This window comes from Microcaecilia unicolor, chromosome 4, assembly GCF_901765095.1.
Source record: "Microcaecilia unicolor chromosome 4, aMicUni1.1, whole genome shotgun sequence".
Classification (NCBI taxonomy): Eukaryota; Metazoa; Chordata; class Amphibia; order Gymnophiona; family Siphonopidae; genus Microcaecilia; species Microcaecilia unicolor.
Genome location: NC_044034.1, coordinates 162579739 through 162592609, shown reverse-complemented (window position 1 = coordinate 162592609; position 12871 = coordinate 162579739). Strand labels below are relative to the sequence as shown.

General features: G+C 43.8%; 1 protein-coding gene across 1 annotated transcript in view; it reads right to left on the bottom strand.

The window, feature by feature from the left end:
* Nucleotides 1-6702: 6702 nt before the first annotated feature.
* CD82 (CD82 molecule) overlaps nucleotides 6703-12871 on the bottom strand; it is an 82504-nt gene continuing 76335 nt past the window's right edge. Inside the window, exons 7-9 of the mRNA XM_030200821.1 lie at nucleotides 8932-9099; nucleotides 8760-8843; nucleotides 6703-7608 (exon numbers count right to left, since the gene is read on the bottom strand). Coding sequence (XP_030056681.1) covers nucleotides 7531-7608; nucleotides 8760-8843; nucleotides 8932-9099 — 330 coding nt within the window. The 3' untranslated portion in view covers nucleotides 6703-7530. The remainder of the gene's footprint in view (nucleotides 7609-8759; nucleotides 8844-8931; nucleotides 9100-12871) is intronic.

Below are 12871 nucleotides of genomic sequence, written 5' to 3'. Positions count from 1 at the left end.
CTAGTTCAGCCTCCGAAAGTTTCACTCTGAAGAAATGTGAATACCAAACATAACAGAATTCACAGTGAAAAACATCTTATACAGTAGAAGGCTGTCAACACACATGGCCCACAGTGCTGCCCCGACCCCTCCACATAAAGTCCTTTCCTCCCAGAGAAAATTTATAGACACATCTGTAGAACCAGGAGGTCACGTGTTTATTCATAAACACAGAGAGTTGCAAATTGAAATAATTTACCAAGGCTTATATTCAGCATCTCCTACTAATAAAAAAAAGGGAGGAATATTTAATCATAATTCCAACACTGGAGAACTTAACAAGCCTAGCGGTTAGAACACTGGGCTGACACCCAGGAAAGCCTAGTTCAAATCTCCTTGTTATTTCTTGTAATCTTGGGAAAATCATTAAGCCTCCTTGGGTACAAACTTAGGGGGTCCTTTTACTAAGCTGTGGCATAAAGTGGCCTTAGCACACGTTTACACGGGTCTTTCCCATGTGCTAAGGCCATTTTTACTACAGCAGTAAAATGGCTAATTTTACACTATTTGAATTAATGGCTATGTGTAATTTGTGCATGAGCACTTCCTGACACCCATCTAAGGTCCTCTCAAGGACTTTAACTAACCACACCCAAAAGACATTACATGACGCGACACCCAAAAGCGAGCCTTCTCCGGAGTAGCCTCCACTCCCTGAAAGGCTCCGCTTAACACAAGACTATCTCTACTTCAGGAAGCAGGTGAAAACTTGACTCTTCAACAAGGCCTTTAATGGAAGAAGTAACCAACAGGTTAGTCCCACTCACACACACACACACACACACACACACACACACACACACACACACGAGTAAGACGGGCTGCACATACTGAAGAAGGACGTTTATCCACTTCTACCCTAGCTGAGATAATATTTAACCATCTCTCCGACCTCATGTGCACCATTTTCCCCCAATAAGCTTACTGGCAGGACATTTATTTCCACAGAGTCTTAAGTTATTAGTTTTAAATATTGTTAGTCCAATAATAATAATAATAATAAAAAAAAAAAAGATATCATGTTATTTCTTTTCCTATGGTTTATTTCAATTTATTACCTTTAAAAGTGGACAAACACAGCTACCATACCACTTCACCCACATAGCCTTTGAAATCTAAAGGCAATGAACATTTTACATTTAGAGGGGTGGAGTAAGCTAGTCTGCCACTATTCTAACTTTATCTCCCCCCCAAAATGGCCTAAGCCACCTACATACAGAACTGAATTTGGCAAACAAATGTGTGATTCATGGCATCAATCCAGCCAGCCCATTGCACTATCCAGTAGCTCATCACCTAGTCCTGCAAAGTGCTCCACTGCCCCCTAGACAGCAGAGTTCTGAATTGCACACACAAAGGAGTCATATCTTGAGTAACTTGAAGAAAATAATTACAAAAAAATATATTTTTTTTTCACTCCAGTCTCTTAAGTTTTAGGGTTTTCAACTGGCCACAGTTTGCATGCCAGGAATCCAGCAGAGAATTTCCTGGACTGTGAATTCCAGATAAAATGTTGAAGTTCCCAGTGGAGAAAGCAGTAAACCTAGGCTGTTCAGTCTGATATGGCTAGATTTCTTTGCCATCTGATCCCAGATAAAGAATAAATTACTTCTACATGAGAGCCCAAGGCTACTTCCTTTAATTTGGTGAAATAATGCTGCATTATTCAGCCAGGTCTCTTTAATCCCCTCCCTAAATAAAGTTCCCCTACTCATATTTTAGTGGAAGTGTTCAAACATCCTTCTCACCCCATGCACACACTAAGGGGCCCTTTCACCAAACGGTGGTAGAGCTACTACCAGCTTGGCACATGGTGAATCATCCCTACCACTGGGCTTACCCAGGAGCATGGTGGTAATTCTGCTCCCATATGCCTGAGGTTGAGTGCCCAGTGGTAATAGACTCACTGTGCAGCAATCTCACATGTTGATGCCACCACATGCCACCTTTTACCACCATTTGGTAAAAGGATGCCTAAGGCTCAAAAAATTCAAGCATGAATACACAGGGTCTTAGAGGACAGGCTGGATTATTATTATTAAATATTTTAATTATTTAAGTCTGGTGCATCCAGTAAATATCACAAGCCAGAAACTGAACATCACTTAGTCACTTGATTAGGGTTTTTTCTGATCCTTGGAATCTGCTAAATTATGAAAACTAGTCATTAATGGCAATGCTACAGGGAGGAAATCCCAAACAGGTTCCCACATTAGCATATCAGACAAGCTCTTGTAGCCCTGCTGAGCCTATTTGCACCTAACCTTAGTTTTTGGCCACTGATTAGTCACTGATTTACAGCAGGCACAAAGAGTTAATAAAATTGGAGACATGGGTGCTCTGAAAGCTCTTGCGTTAATACAAGAAACTTATTCTTCCACTGGTCAAATAAAAGATATTGAAGACTAAGATGTAGCTTTCCAATGTGAAGGGATAGTGCTGAGATCTGGACTTCTTTTACTCAAGATAGGATTTAGGTACCTGTGTAGGAAAGGCAAGGGGAAGGAAGTGGGGAGAGGGTTAAAACTAATGTTTGACTTTATACTGCCTTAAACATGGATTAGTTTAAACTTTTCATGATTTTCTCTCTCTCTTTAAAAATGTGAACATTTTACACTAACAGTGAATGATACTAAGATTTAAATGTAGGTTTTTTTTTTAATTTTAATTATAGCTTATTAAACTTTGTAAAGGGATATCAAATTCCACAGTGAATCAATTTTTGCTAAGACCAATACAGTTCCTATAAAGCAGAATAAAGGAATGAATCTCGTTCTTAGCTGTTTAAGGGTATGAGAGGTTTGAGGATGGAAAAGAAAAATTCAACTGCATAGCATAGGTGGAGGAGTAGCCCAATGGTTAGTGCAGTAGGCTTTGATCCTGGCAACCTGGGTTCAATTCCCACTACAGCTCCTTGTGACCTTAGGAAGTCACTTAACCCTCCATTGCCCCAGGCACAAAAAAAAATTAGACTGTAAGCCCTCAAGGGACAAAGTACCTGCCTATAATTTGTACAATACTGTGTGTTTGATATTGATAGTTCCCTAGAACTAAGAAAGAACATAAATTTAAGCATTCCAGGGCTGAGACAAAAGCTGGGTGTGTGAGTTTCAATACTGGAGTAAGAGAGAGTACTGAAGGCTATCAGCCGAGCTGGTGGATGCTGCAGAGCAGAAAAGAGATACATTCACAGGGTGAGCCCTGGTGACATCACCCAACCAATATTTTGGCCAACACAGTATCAGCAAATAGAGAGCTTAGGGGTGGGGCCAGAGATTGGTTTATCTGGCCCCTCTGACCAAAAAGGTGTCCCACTGCCCCTATGTGCATTTCAAAAAGAAGGAACAGAAACGAAAAACAAGTAAAAGGAAATCTGTTTTATTTATAGAAAAGTTTCCGTCTTTCCAGATTGCTGTACACTATGCTTTATTAAAAAATGTCTGAATAATTTCTTTCCACAGGAGTTTTTTTTTTTTTTTTTGAAGAACAGCAGAACTTGCATAATTTTAGCCAAGGCTGGAGTTAAAAACACACTGGGTCCAGTACAGAAAGTTGATGGGGGCCCCATTATCTACTTCAATCACCTGCAGGTGTAAAGTCCACAGGTACTTTGTAGTCACAGGCAATTTTCAGATTGAACAGTAATTCATTTTCAAGGGGAAAGTCTGGGGGTAGTTTGTAACTCTTATTTAGGATTTATAAAAATTACCCTACAGATAGAGAGAATCCATCAAGACAGATTCGATTACTGGAGACATTCTACCATCTGCTGGACATGGAGTAGATTGCAGCCTATTACTTCCTGTACTCTTTCTTGGAATCCACATAAAAAAAAAAAAAAAAAAAGGTTATATCTGAATTCACCTTCCCTCATATACACTATTGAAATTGGAGTAGAAGCATTATACTGTATTTTGAATTTGCAAAACAACCAGAAAGTGCAAAACAAGATTTACAGAGATTCAATCAATTCCAGGAGTCAGCAACAAGGAATGGAATCTGATCTGCCAGGTACTTCCTAGTACTGTAAACTGGATTGACCACTGTGAAAGACAGAATGCTGGGCATCATGAACTCTGACCAGCACAGGATGTGGTACTTTGGGTCCATTTCTGTAGCAGGAGCATTTGCAGTTTTGTAGTTTTCATTTCCACCTTGCAAAGCAGGTCAGTAAAATGAATGAATCCCACATTCGAGGACCTACTTGATAGGATTAATCATGCAGTGCCAGATCAGACAGCACCATCTTTCAACCATCATGATGTCATTCCTAGTATCAGGAAGTTCAAAAACATAATGTGGTAGAGCAGAGGTCCATGGCTACTTTTTGCTCGGTACAGGGGAATCCTCATTCACCTCCATTTATTCCACAAAGGCACTACCAGGTCTTGTCATTTTCAATAGGGAGTGCTGTAACTGATAGGCTCCTGAGTCTGTTCCTAGAACCCAGAAAACCCTGGGTAATCATACTATACTCCCATCACCTCTATAATTAGATGACGTATATACACTGAAAAGTCAGCCACAGTATCCACCCCAGAGCATCCAGACACCTTGTCCAGAGGTAACCATACACATTATGCAGCTGCTGTTGTGGTGGGCCAGGTGAGAACTGTACCAAATCATTTCAGTTCCTTTCTTACCTGATGGTATTAATGTCAGTCCCTCCCCATGCTTTGCATATTCAGTGAGAAGTCTTCCTCTGAAGCTCTGCTCTGGGGAAGTAATTTTCAAGAACATTTGTAACACTTTCCAGATCCTATTCTTTCTTGCCCAAAGAATTCTCCACCAGCCCCTCTCTCTCGTCTAAGTGCGAGGGGCAAAAGTTGCATAACAGAAATGGTACAGAGGCACTGGATTTTACTTCCTCCATCCATTATTTAAGTTAAACACACAAACAACAACAACAAAGAAATACATTAAATACACACTGCATAATGATGGAAACAATTGCAGCTTTACAGTATGTGAGCTAGGCCCTGCCTCTGTCAGAAGGGGTATGTATAGAGAAAAAAATATCCGCCAGAACGCGGAGAACTCTAGACGCCCCACGGACAACAACAAGAAATAAAATAAAAGTGGGAGGACGACCAAGGATTCCAAAGACTGAAAGGATATATAATAATAAAGATGTTTATTGAGGTATAAAGACGACACAACGTCGTGTTTCGGCCGTTAGGCCTGCATCAGGAGTCTTAATGCCGAATGCTTTTGAGAACTATTTGATGAAGGCAAATCCTCAACAAAGGGAGGTCTTTAGAAAGACCGTTGTGAAGGTGAGCGTGCTTCGTTGTCTCCTCTGACACAACGCTTGTATAGAATGCTGCAATAAGCCAATGAATCCCAATTCCGAAAGAAATGGAACGGGCGCTAGCAAGGTTCCACGCCCCCCTCCCTACCTCCCTCTCTCTCCTCCGAGTCCCAGGACCCCCTGCCCCCTCCCCTTCGATTTCCAGGACCCCCTCCCTTCCCTCCTCTTCGAGTTCCAGGATGCCCCTCCCTCCCCTCAGAGTTCCACGCCCCCTCTCTCCTCCAAGTTCCAAACCCCCACGCCTCCCTTCCTCTCTGTCCCCTCCAAATGCAAGCACGACCTGTCCTCCAGCAGCCCCTCACCTTCCTGCGTGCCAGCTGTAATTAAAAAATTCTTACCTCGGGGTCCGGTATCAGCAGTGAAGGCGAGCGGCGCTTCAGACTGCCTTCCCATGTGTCTCAGCTCTGCCTCTGATCCCGCCCTTCCGGAAACAGGAAATGAGGGCGGGACCAGAGGCAGAGCTGAGACACATGGGAAAGCAGCTCACCTTCACTGCTGACGCCGGACCCCGAGGTAAGAATTTTTAAATTACAGCCGGTACACAGGAAGGCGAGGGGCTGCCGGAGGACAGGTCGTGCTTGCACTCAGAGGGGAGAGAGAGAGAGAGGGAGGCGCAGGGCCATGGACCTTGAAGGGGAGGGGGGGCAGGACATCCTGCAACTGGAAGAGGAGGGGGCGTCACATCCTGCAACTGGAAGGGGAGGGAGGGATGGAAGTAGAGGCATTGAACTCAGAGGGGAAAGGGCTGGAACTCGAGGGAGGCGATTCTCTACTCACCTCCGCTGGCTGGTGCTGGCTTCCCTTGCCTCTCACTGATCCGCCCTCTGACGTGATCGCCAGGGTGGACCAATGGGAAGTGTGTTACGAATCCAGGCATCCAGACGGAGGTGCAAATTATTATATAGGATGATAGAATAGCATTTAGTTCTAGTGTTGCAAGAAAACTTTGAGCAGCTATAAGTAAGACTCTATTACTTGGGGAAGGTCTGGAACATAGTTCCACCACTTCTTTTCAGACTTCAGAGTAGCAGAGGTGTTTTGCTCCAGCCTTGCCTTTCCAGGTATCCCGCAGGGAAGAGGACAAGCCAAGCCTGGAGCAGAGCAAGAGAACAGTCGCAATCTAGCCCTTCTTCTTTCTCCTGCTACACCTCCGCACTCTGCAGTTCCACTTCCCTTCGGTCTACAAAGTAAGCTACAAGCAGATTAAATCTGGGGAAAAAAAATAAAGACATGAAGGGGAGCAGGTGTCCTCTCCAGTGGAGGGCTGCTCTCGAAAGTAACCACGTCTTCACTCCTGAGCAACCCTGGTCCAGATGGCACACAAGGCCCTGAAATAGACCCAGTACCAGGACGCCAACTCATATTTAGTCTTTAATCAATATAACAGATTTCATCAATTGAACAGATTCTTAACCTATCATCATTTTGTTACCAGTCATAAAAAAGAAGAAAAATTATATATATATTTACACACATATATCCTAACCCAGACGTAGGGTTGCAGGTTTGGAAGAGATGTGCTGTAAAGGTTTGTAGGGGTGTTCTATAAATTTTGTGCACCTAGAAAACATGGGTGTGGATACGTGTACAGAGATATTGAAAGGATATGGCAGATATTAAAGTATAGAGGGCCAAGGAGAGAAGGTACAGTGGTTGTCACAGGCAATACATAGGTTCTAGAGGTCACTCTTCCCAATCTCGAGCAATAAGGACTTGTTTTCATCTAGGTTTCCTTTAGAATACTATTCTAAGAATTAGCAATCAGAAATCTGACACTATCATGGCTGCAGTCCACTGTATATTACCAACTAGGCATTAGTGTACTCTGGGTCACGTGATTGTGTCTGAAGCAATGAAAAAGTGCAGTTACAAAAATTTCAGGGTGTACACAACACATACCCACATCTGGGACCAGTGCTGTACCAACAGCACCAGCTGGGAAAGTGCCAAGGAATGACTGGGAATAAGCTGCCACACCAGCTTCTCTACAGAGGGAGCACTAGAACATGTTTTGCAGCAGTGTATGATGGGAATTCAGGTTAAGACATGATGCCCCCCCCCCCCCCAAACACACACATTGTCCAGTGAAGAGTCTCCGTGTGCTACAGAGGTGTCAGGTGTGGCTCCAGCCCTCAATTTGCCATTGTCTCACATGCCTGCTGGTAATAGGAGCACACAGATCAGTATTTGGGGACTTTGGTGTAGTCTTCACTGTGAATGTTCCGGCACAGACATATGGACAGCATCATTCCAAAGACCTGCAGCAAAAACGGCAGAGATGCGAGAAACATCACATATGATCACATCAAACCCAGAAAAGACAAGGACTCAGATCCCACATCGAGCACAGACCAGCAGTGAGACAGCTTCTGCTATTATTGATTCAAACCATAGGTTCAACACCTTCAAACTGGACTGTTAGCAGCTCACTACCCCTACCCCAAAACAGAAATGATGGGAGCAGACAAAAGACCACTTGGTTGGCCCAGCTAGGTTGCTCAGAGAACCACTTTAAGAAGTGAACATAGTTGGGGGGGGGCACATGATATAATGTACACGGATTCATATCAAGGGTTCTCAACCCAGTCCTTAGGACACCTCCAGCCATCAGGTTTTCAGGATACCTACAATCAGTGCGTAGCCAAGGGTGGGCCCACGTCCACCCAGTAGCAGCACACCTATGATGTGACTGACAGGGATCGCCAAGCCACACAAGCCAAAAACTCCCAACTACTGTCCCTCCTGCATACCTTGTAAATAGCAGATCTTCGCCTGCAGCGAGCAGTGACTGATAAATACTGCTTGCACCGGCCCCCACAGCCCTCCCTCTGATGTATTCCCGCCTATGCGGAAACAAGAAGTTGCATCACAAGTAAGGCTGTGGGGCCAACATGAACCGTGTGTATTAGTTGCTGTTTGCTGCCGGTGAAAATCTGCTATTTAAAAGGTATATGTGTGTGTGTGTGTTGGTGGGGGTGGGGGGGGGGGGTGCTGAGAGACCATATGGCATGCAGACGAAAGAGGGACAGACCAAATCACTTGTGGGACAAGACGGAGTTTTTCTGCCCACCCATATTGGGCCCAGGCCCTGCCTACAATGAATATGTATGAGATAAATTTGCATGTGCTGCCTCCACTGAATGCAAATCTCATGTATACTTATTGTAGATATCCTGAAAACCTGACTGGTTATGTGTGGCCTGAGAATCCCTAATTCATGACAGCAATGGAGGAAGGTCACATGACATGTATGGTGCAGTACATTGTTATGTGATAACATGGAGGGGCAGTCTCACCATGCATGTTTGCATATTTAAAGGCAAACATCACAAGAAAGATCATGAAGACTGGATCACATGATGACGTAAGAGGCCATGGTGGGTGGTGGACAGGCAGCTCTAGTACTCACCTCAATAACCGCAACCCCTACACAGATCCCCAGAATTATGCCAAGGTTATTCTTCAGCCAGCTCTGCACCTTTTCCATACAGCCCTGTGTGGAGGAAAGGCAGGGAGACACTGTTAGAGACACTGGTTCTGCAGACTCCAGAGTGAATAAACGTGCCCCCCCAAATATTTACCTTGGAATGAAAGGAATTATAAACTGTACTGTTTGAAGATATCGTACAGAATCCGTTGATTTGTGGGCTGTTGGGATTGCAGGAGCAGGGGTAACTGAAGCCAGAGCTATTTTTAATAATGGGGTTTTCATCCCAGTCACTCACGTTTGTCCATCCACAACAACTCAGCTGTGAAACAAAAATCGCAATTCAGTTAGAATTTCCTAAATCATGGTACCTTTCACCTTCATCCTATGACCTCTCATTTTCTTTCAACTGAGACTTGCCTCCTGTGCACATATGCCATGGAGGTATTTAAACATCTCAATCTTATTTCCCTTCCCCTGCTTTTCTTCCAAAGTATAAGTACTGAAATCTTTAAGTCTGTCCCCATACGCTTTATGACGAAGACCACTGACCATTTTAGCAGCTGCCCTCTGGACCAACTCCATCCCATTTATATATCTTTTTGAAGGTGTGGTCTCCTGACTTGTACACAGTATTCTAAATGAGGTCTCTCCAGAGTCTTATACAGGGTCATCATTACCTCCTTTTTTCTACTTGCCATTCCTCTTCCTATATACTTAAGTATCCTTCTAGCTTCACTGTCCTCTTTTCTAACTGTTTGGCCATCCCACATACGATCACATCCAAGTCCCGCTTCTCTTTTGTGCATGAAAGTACTTCACCTCCTAAAGTTACTACTCCCTCAGGTTTCCGTAGCCCAAATGCATGACCATGCATTTTTTAGCATTAAATTTTAGCTGCCAAATTCCAGGCCATTCCTCAAGCTTTGTTAAGTCATTCCTCATGTTATCCACACCATCAAGGTTGTCTACGCTATTGCAGATTTTGATATCATCTGCAAAGAAACAAAACCTTGCCATAGTAGCATACATAGTAGATGACGGCAGATAAAGACCTGTACAGTCCATCCAGTTTGCCCAACAAGATAAACTCATTACATAAATGGCGTGATATTTCATATGCATACCTGATCTTGATTTGTCCTTGCCATATTCAGGGCATAGACTGTAGAAATCTGACCGGCACTGTCCTTGTTCTAAAACTTCTGAAGTTGTCATCGAAGCCCCTGAAAAGCTCCACTCCAGTCCATACAAATCTATTCAGCCACAATCAGGGCACAGACTGTAGAAGTCTGCCAAGCACTGGCCTTTTTCTCCAACTTCTGAAGATGAATCTATCCAGCCACGATCAGGGCACAGACTGTAGAAGTCTGCCCAGTACTGGCTTTGCTCCTCAATTACTGGTGTTGTCACCTAATCTCTGCTAAGCTTCTTTGGATCCATTCCTTCTAAACAGGATACCTTTGTGTTTATCCCACGCATTTTTGAATTCCATTACCATTTTTATCTCCATCTCCTCTCGCAGGAGGGTATTCCAGATATCTTCCACCCTTCTTGGTGAAAAAATACTTCCTGACATTATTCCTGAGTCGGCCCCCCCCCCCCCCCTTCAACCTCAGTTCATATCCTCTAGTTCTACCATCTTCCTGTCTGTGGAAAAGATTTGTTTGTGGATTAATACCTTTCAAATATTTGAGCGTCTGCATCATATCACCTCTGTTTCTCCTTTCCTCCAGGGTATATACGTTCAGGTCATCAAGTCTCTCATTGTACTCTTGCTATGCAAACCCCATACCATTTTTGCCACTTTTCTTTGAACCGCTTCAAGTCTATTCTTAGCAGGAGACGGCCTCCAAAACTGAACACAGTACTCCAAGAGGGGCCTCACCAATGACTTGTATGGGGCATCAACACCTCCTTTCTTCTACTGGTTATACCTCTCTCTATGCAGCCTAGCATCCTTCTGGCCATAACCACCACCTTGTCGCATTGTTTCGTCACCTTCAGATCCTCAGACACCATCACCCCAAGGTCCCTCTCCTGAGCTGTGCTTAGCAAAAAACACTTTCTCCTCCTATCTGGTACATCTCTTTTGGATTTCTGTATCCCAAGTGCATCACTTTGCACGTTTTTGCATTAAATTTTAACTGCCAGATCTTTGACCATTCTTCCAATATTTGGAGATCTCATGATTTCTACTCCCTCTGGAGTATCCGCTCTATTAGCTATCTTCGTGTCATCCACAAAAAGGCAAAATTTTCCCTCTAACCCTTCATCAATGTCTTTCACAAATATTTTAAACAGAATCGGTCCCCACACCGACCCCCAAGGCACTCCACTGTTCACTTGGAGGAAAGGAAGGTGAACAGTGGAGTGCCTTGGGGGTCGGTGGTGGTGGTGAATAGAATCCACTTGGAGGAAAGGAAGGTGGATTCTATTCACCACCACCCTCTGCTGCCTGTCAGTCAACTAGTTTCCAATCTTTGGTAAAGCTATGTTGCCTCAGATCCTGTAACCGTTGGCTTCTAGAAAGTTAACTATCCTTTCCTTCAGCAGCGACTCCATTATTTTTCATACCACCGATATGAGGAGTACCGGCCTAGTTTCCCACTTCTTCCCCGTCTCCACTTTTGTGAAGAGGGACCACATCAGCTTGTCTATAATCCCCACAGAACCTCTCCTGTCTCTAAAGATCTATTAAATAAACCCTTAAGAGGTCCTGCCAGGACTTCTCTGAGCTCCCTCAGTATCCTGGAATATATCCCCTCTGGCCCCATAACTTTGTCCACTTTCAGATTTTCAAGCTGTTTATAAACACTTTCTTCCATGACCAGTGCAATATCCACTTCATTCCAAGATACACCTCAGAAGCCAACCATGGTCCTTCTCTAGGATTTTCTTCCATGAACACCAAAGAGAAGTATTTGTTTAGCACATTCATTTTATCCTCATCACTCTCCACATAGCCATTCTCAGCATCTTTCAAGTCTATTCCTAGCTTTTCTCCTTTCCCCAATATATCTGAAAAAGGTCTTGACACCTCTCTTTAAATCTTTAGCCATTTTTTCTTCCACCTGTGTTTTAACTAGCTGCGTTTTCCTCTTTGTTTCTTTGAGTTTAATCCAGTAATCTTTTCCATGATCCTCTTGTTGTGTTCTTCTGTATTTCTTGCCTCTTTTGCCCTTATTTTTTCAGCCGTTTGGAGAACCGCATAGGCTTCCTGATTGTCTTGTTTTTGTTTACTTTCCTTGTTGAAAGATCAGTTGCCATATTTATAGCAGCTTGGACCACTGTGCTTCTACTTCAGCTATGCCTACCCATGCCATCAGCCCTTCAGCTATATCACTTACAAAAATATTAAAAAGAACCGGCCCACACCACTAGTAACATCCCTTTCCTCAGAGCAAGTTCCATTTACCACTACTCTGTAACAGAGTGGACACCCGGGAGGGAGTGGAAAACATGAAAAAGGATCTGAGGAAGCTAGAAGAATGGTCTACGGTTTGGCAATTAAAATTCAATGCGAAGAAATGCAAAGTGATGCACTTAGGGAATAGAAATCCACAGGAGACGTATGTGTTAGGCGGGGAGAGTCTGATAGGTACGGACGGAGAGAGGGATCTTGGGGTGATAGTATCTGAGGATTTGAAGGCGACAAAACAGTGTGACAAGGCGGTGGCCGTAGCTAGAAGGTTGTTAGGCTGTATAGAGAGAGGTGTGACCAGCAGAAGAAAGGGGGTGTTGATGCCCCTGTATAAGTCGTTGGTGAGGCCCCACCTGGAGTATTGTTCAGTTTTGGAGGCCGTATCTTGCTAAGGATGTAAAAAGAATTGAAGCAGTGCAAAGAAAAGCAACGAAAATGGTATGGGATTTGCGTTACAAGACGTATGAGGAGAGACTTGCTGAACTAAACATGTATACTCTGGAGGAAAGGAGAAACAGGGGTGATATGATATAGACGTTCAAATATTTGAAAGGTATTAATCCGCAAACGAACCTTTTCCGGAGATGGGACGGTGGTAGAACGAGAGGACATGAAATGAGATTGAAGGGGGGCAGACTCAAGAAAAATGTTAGGAAGTATTTTTTCACGG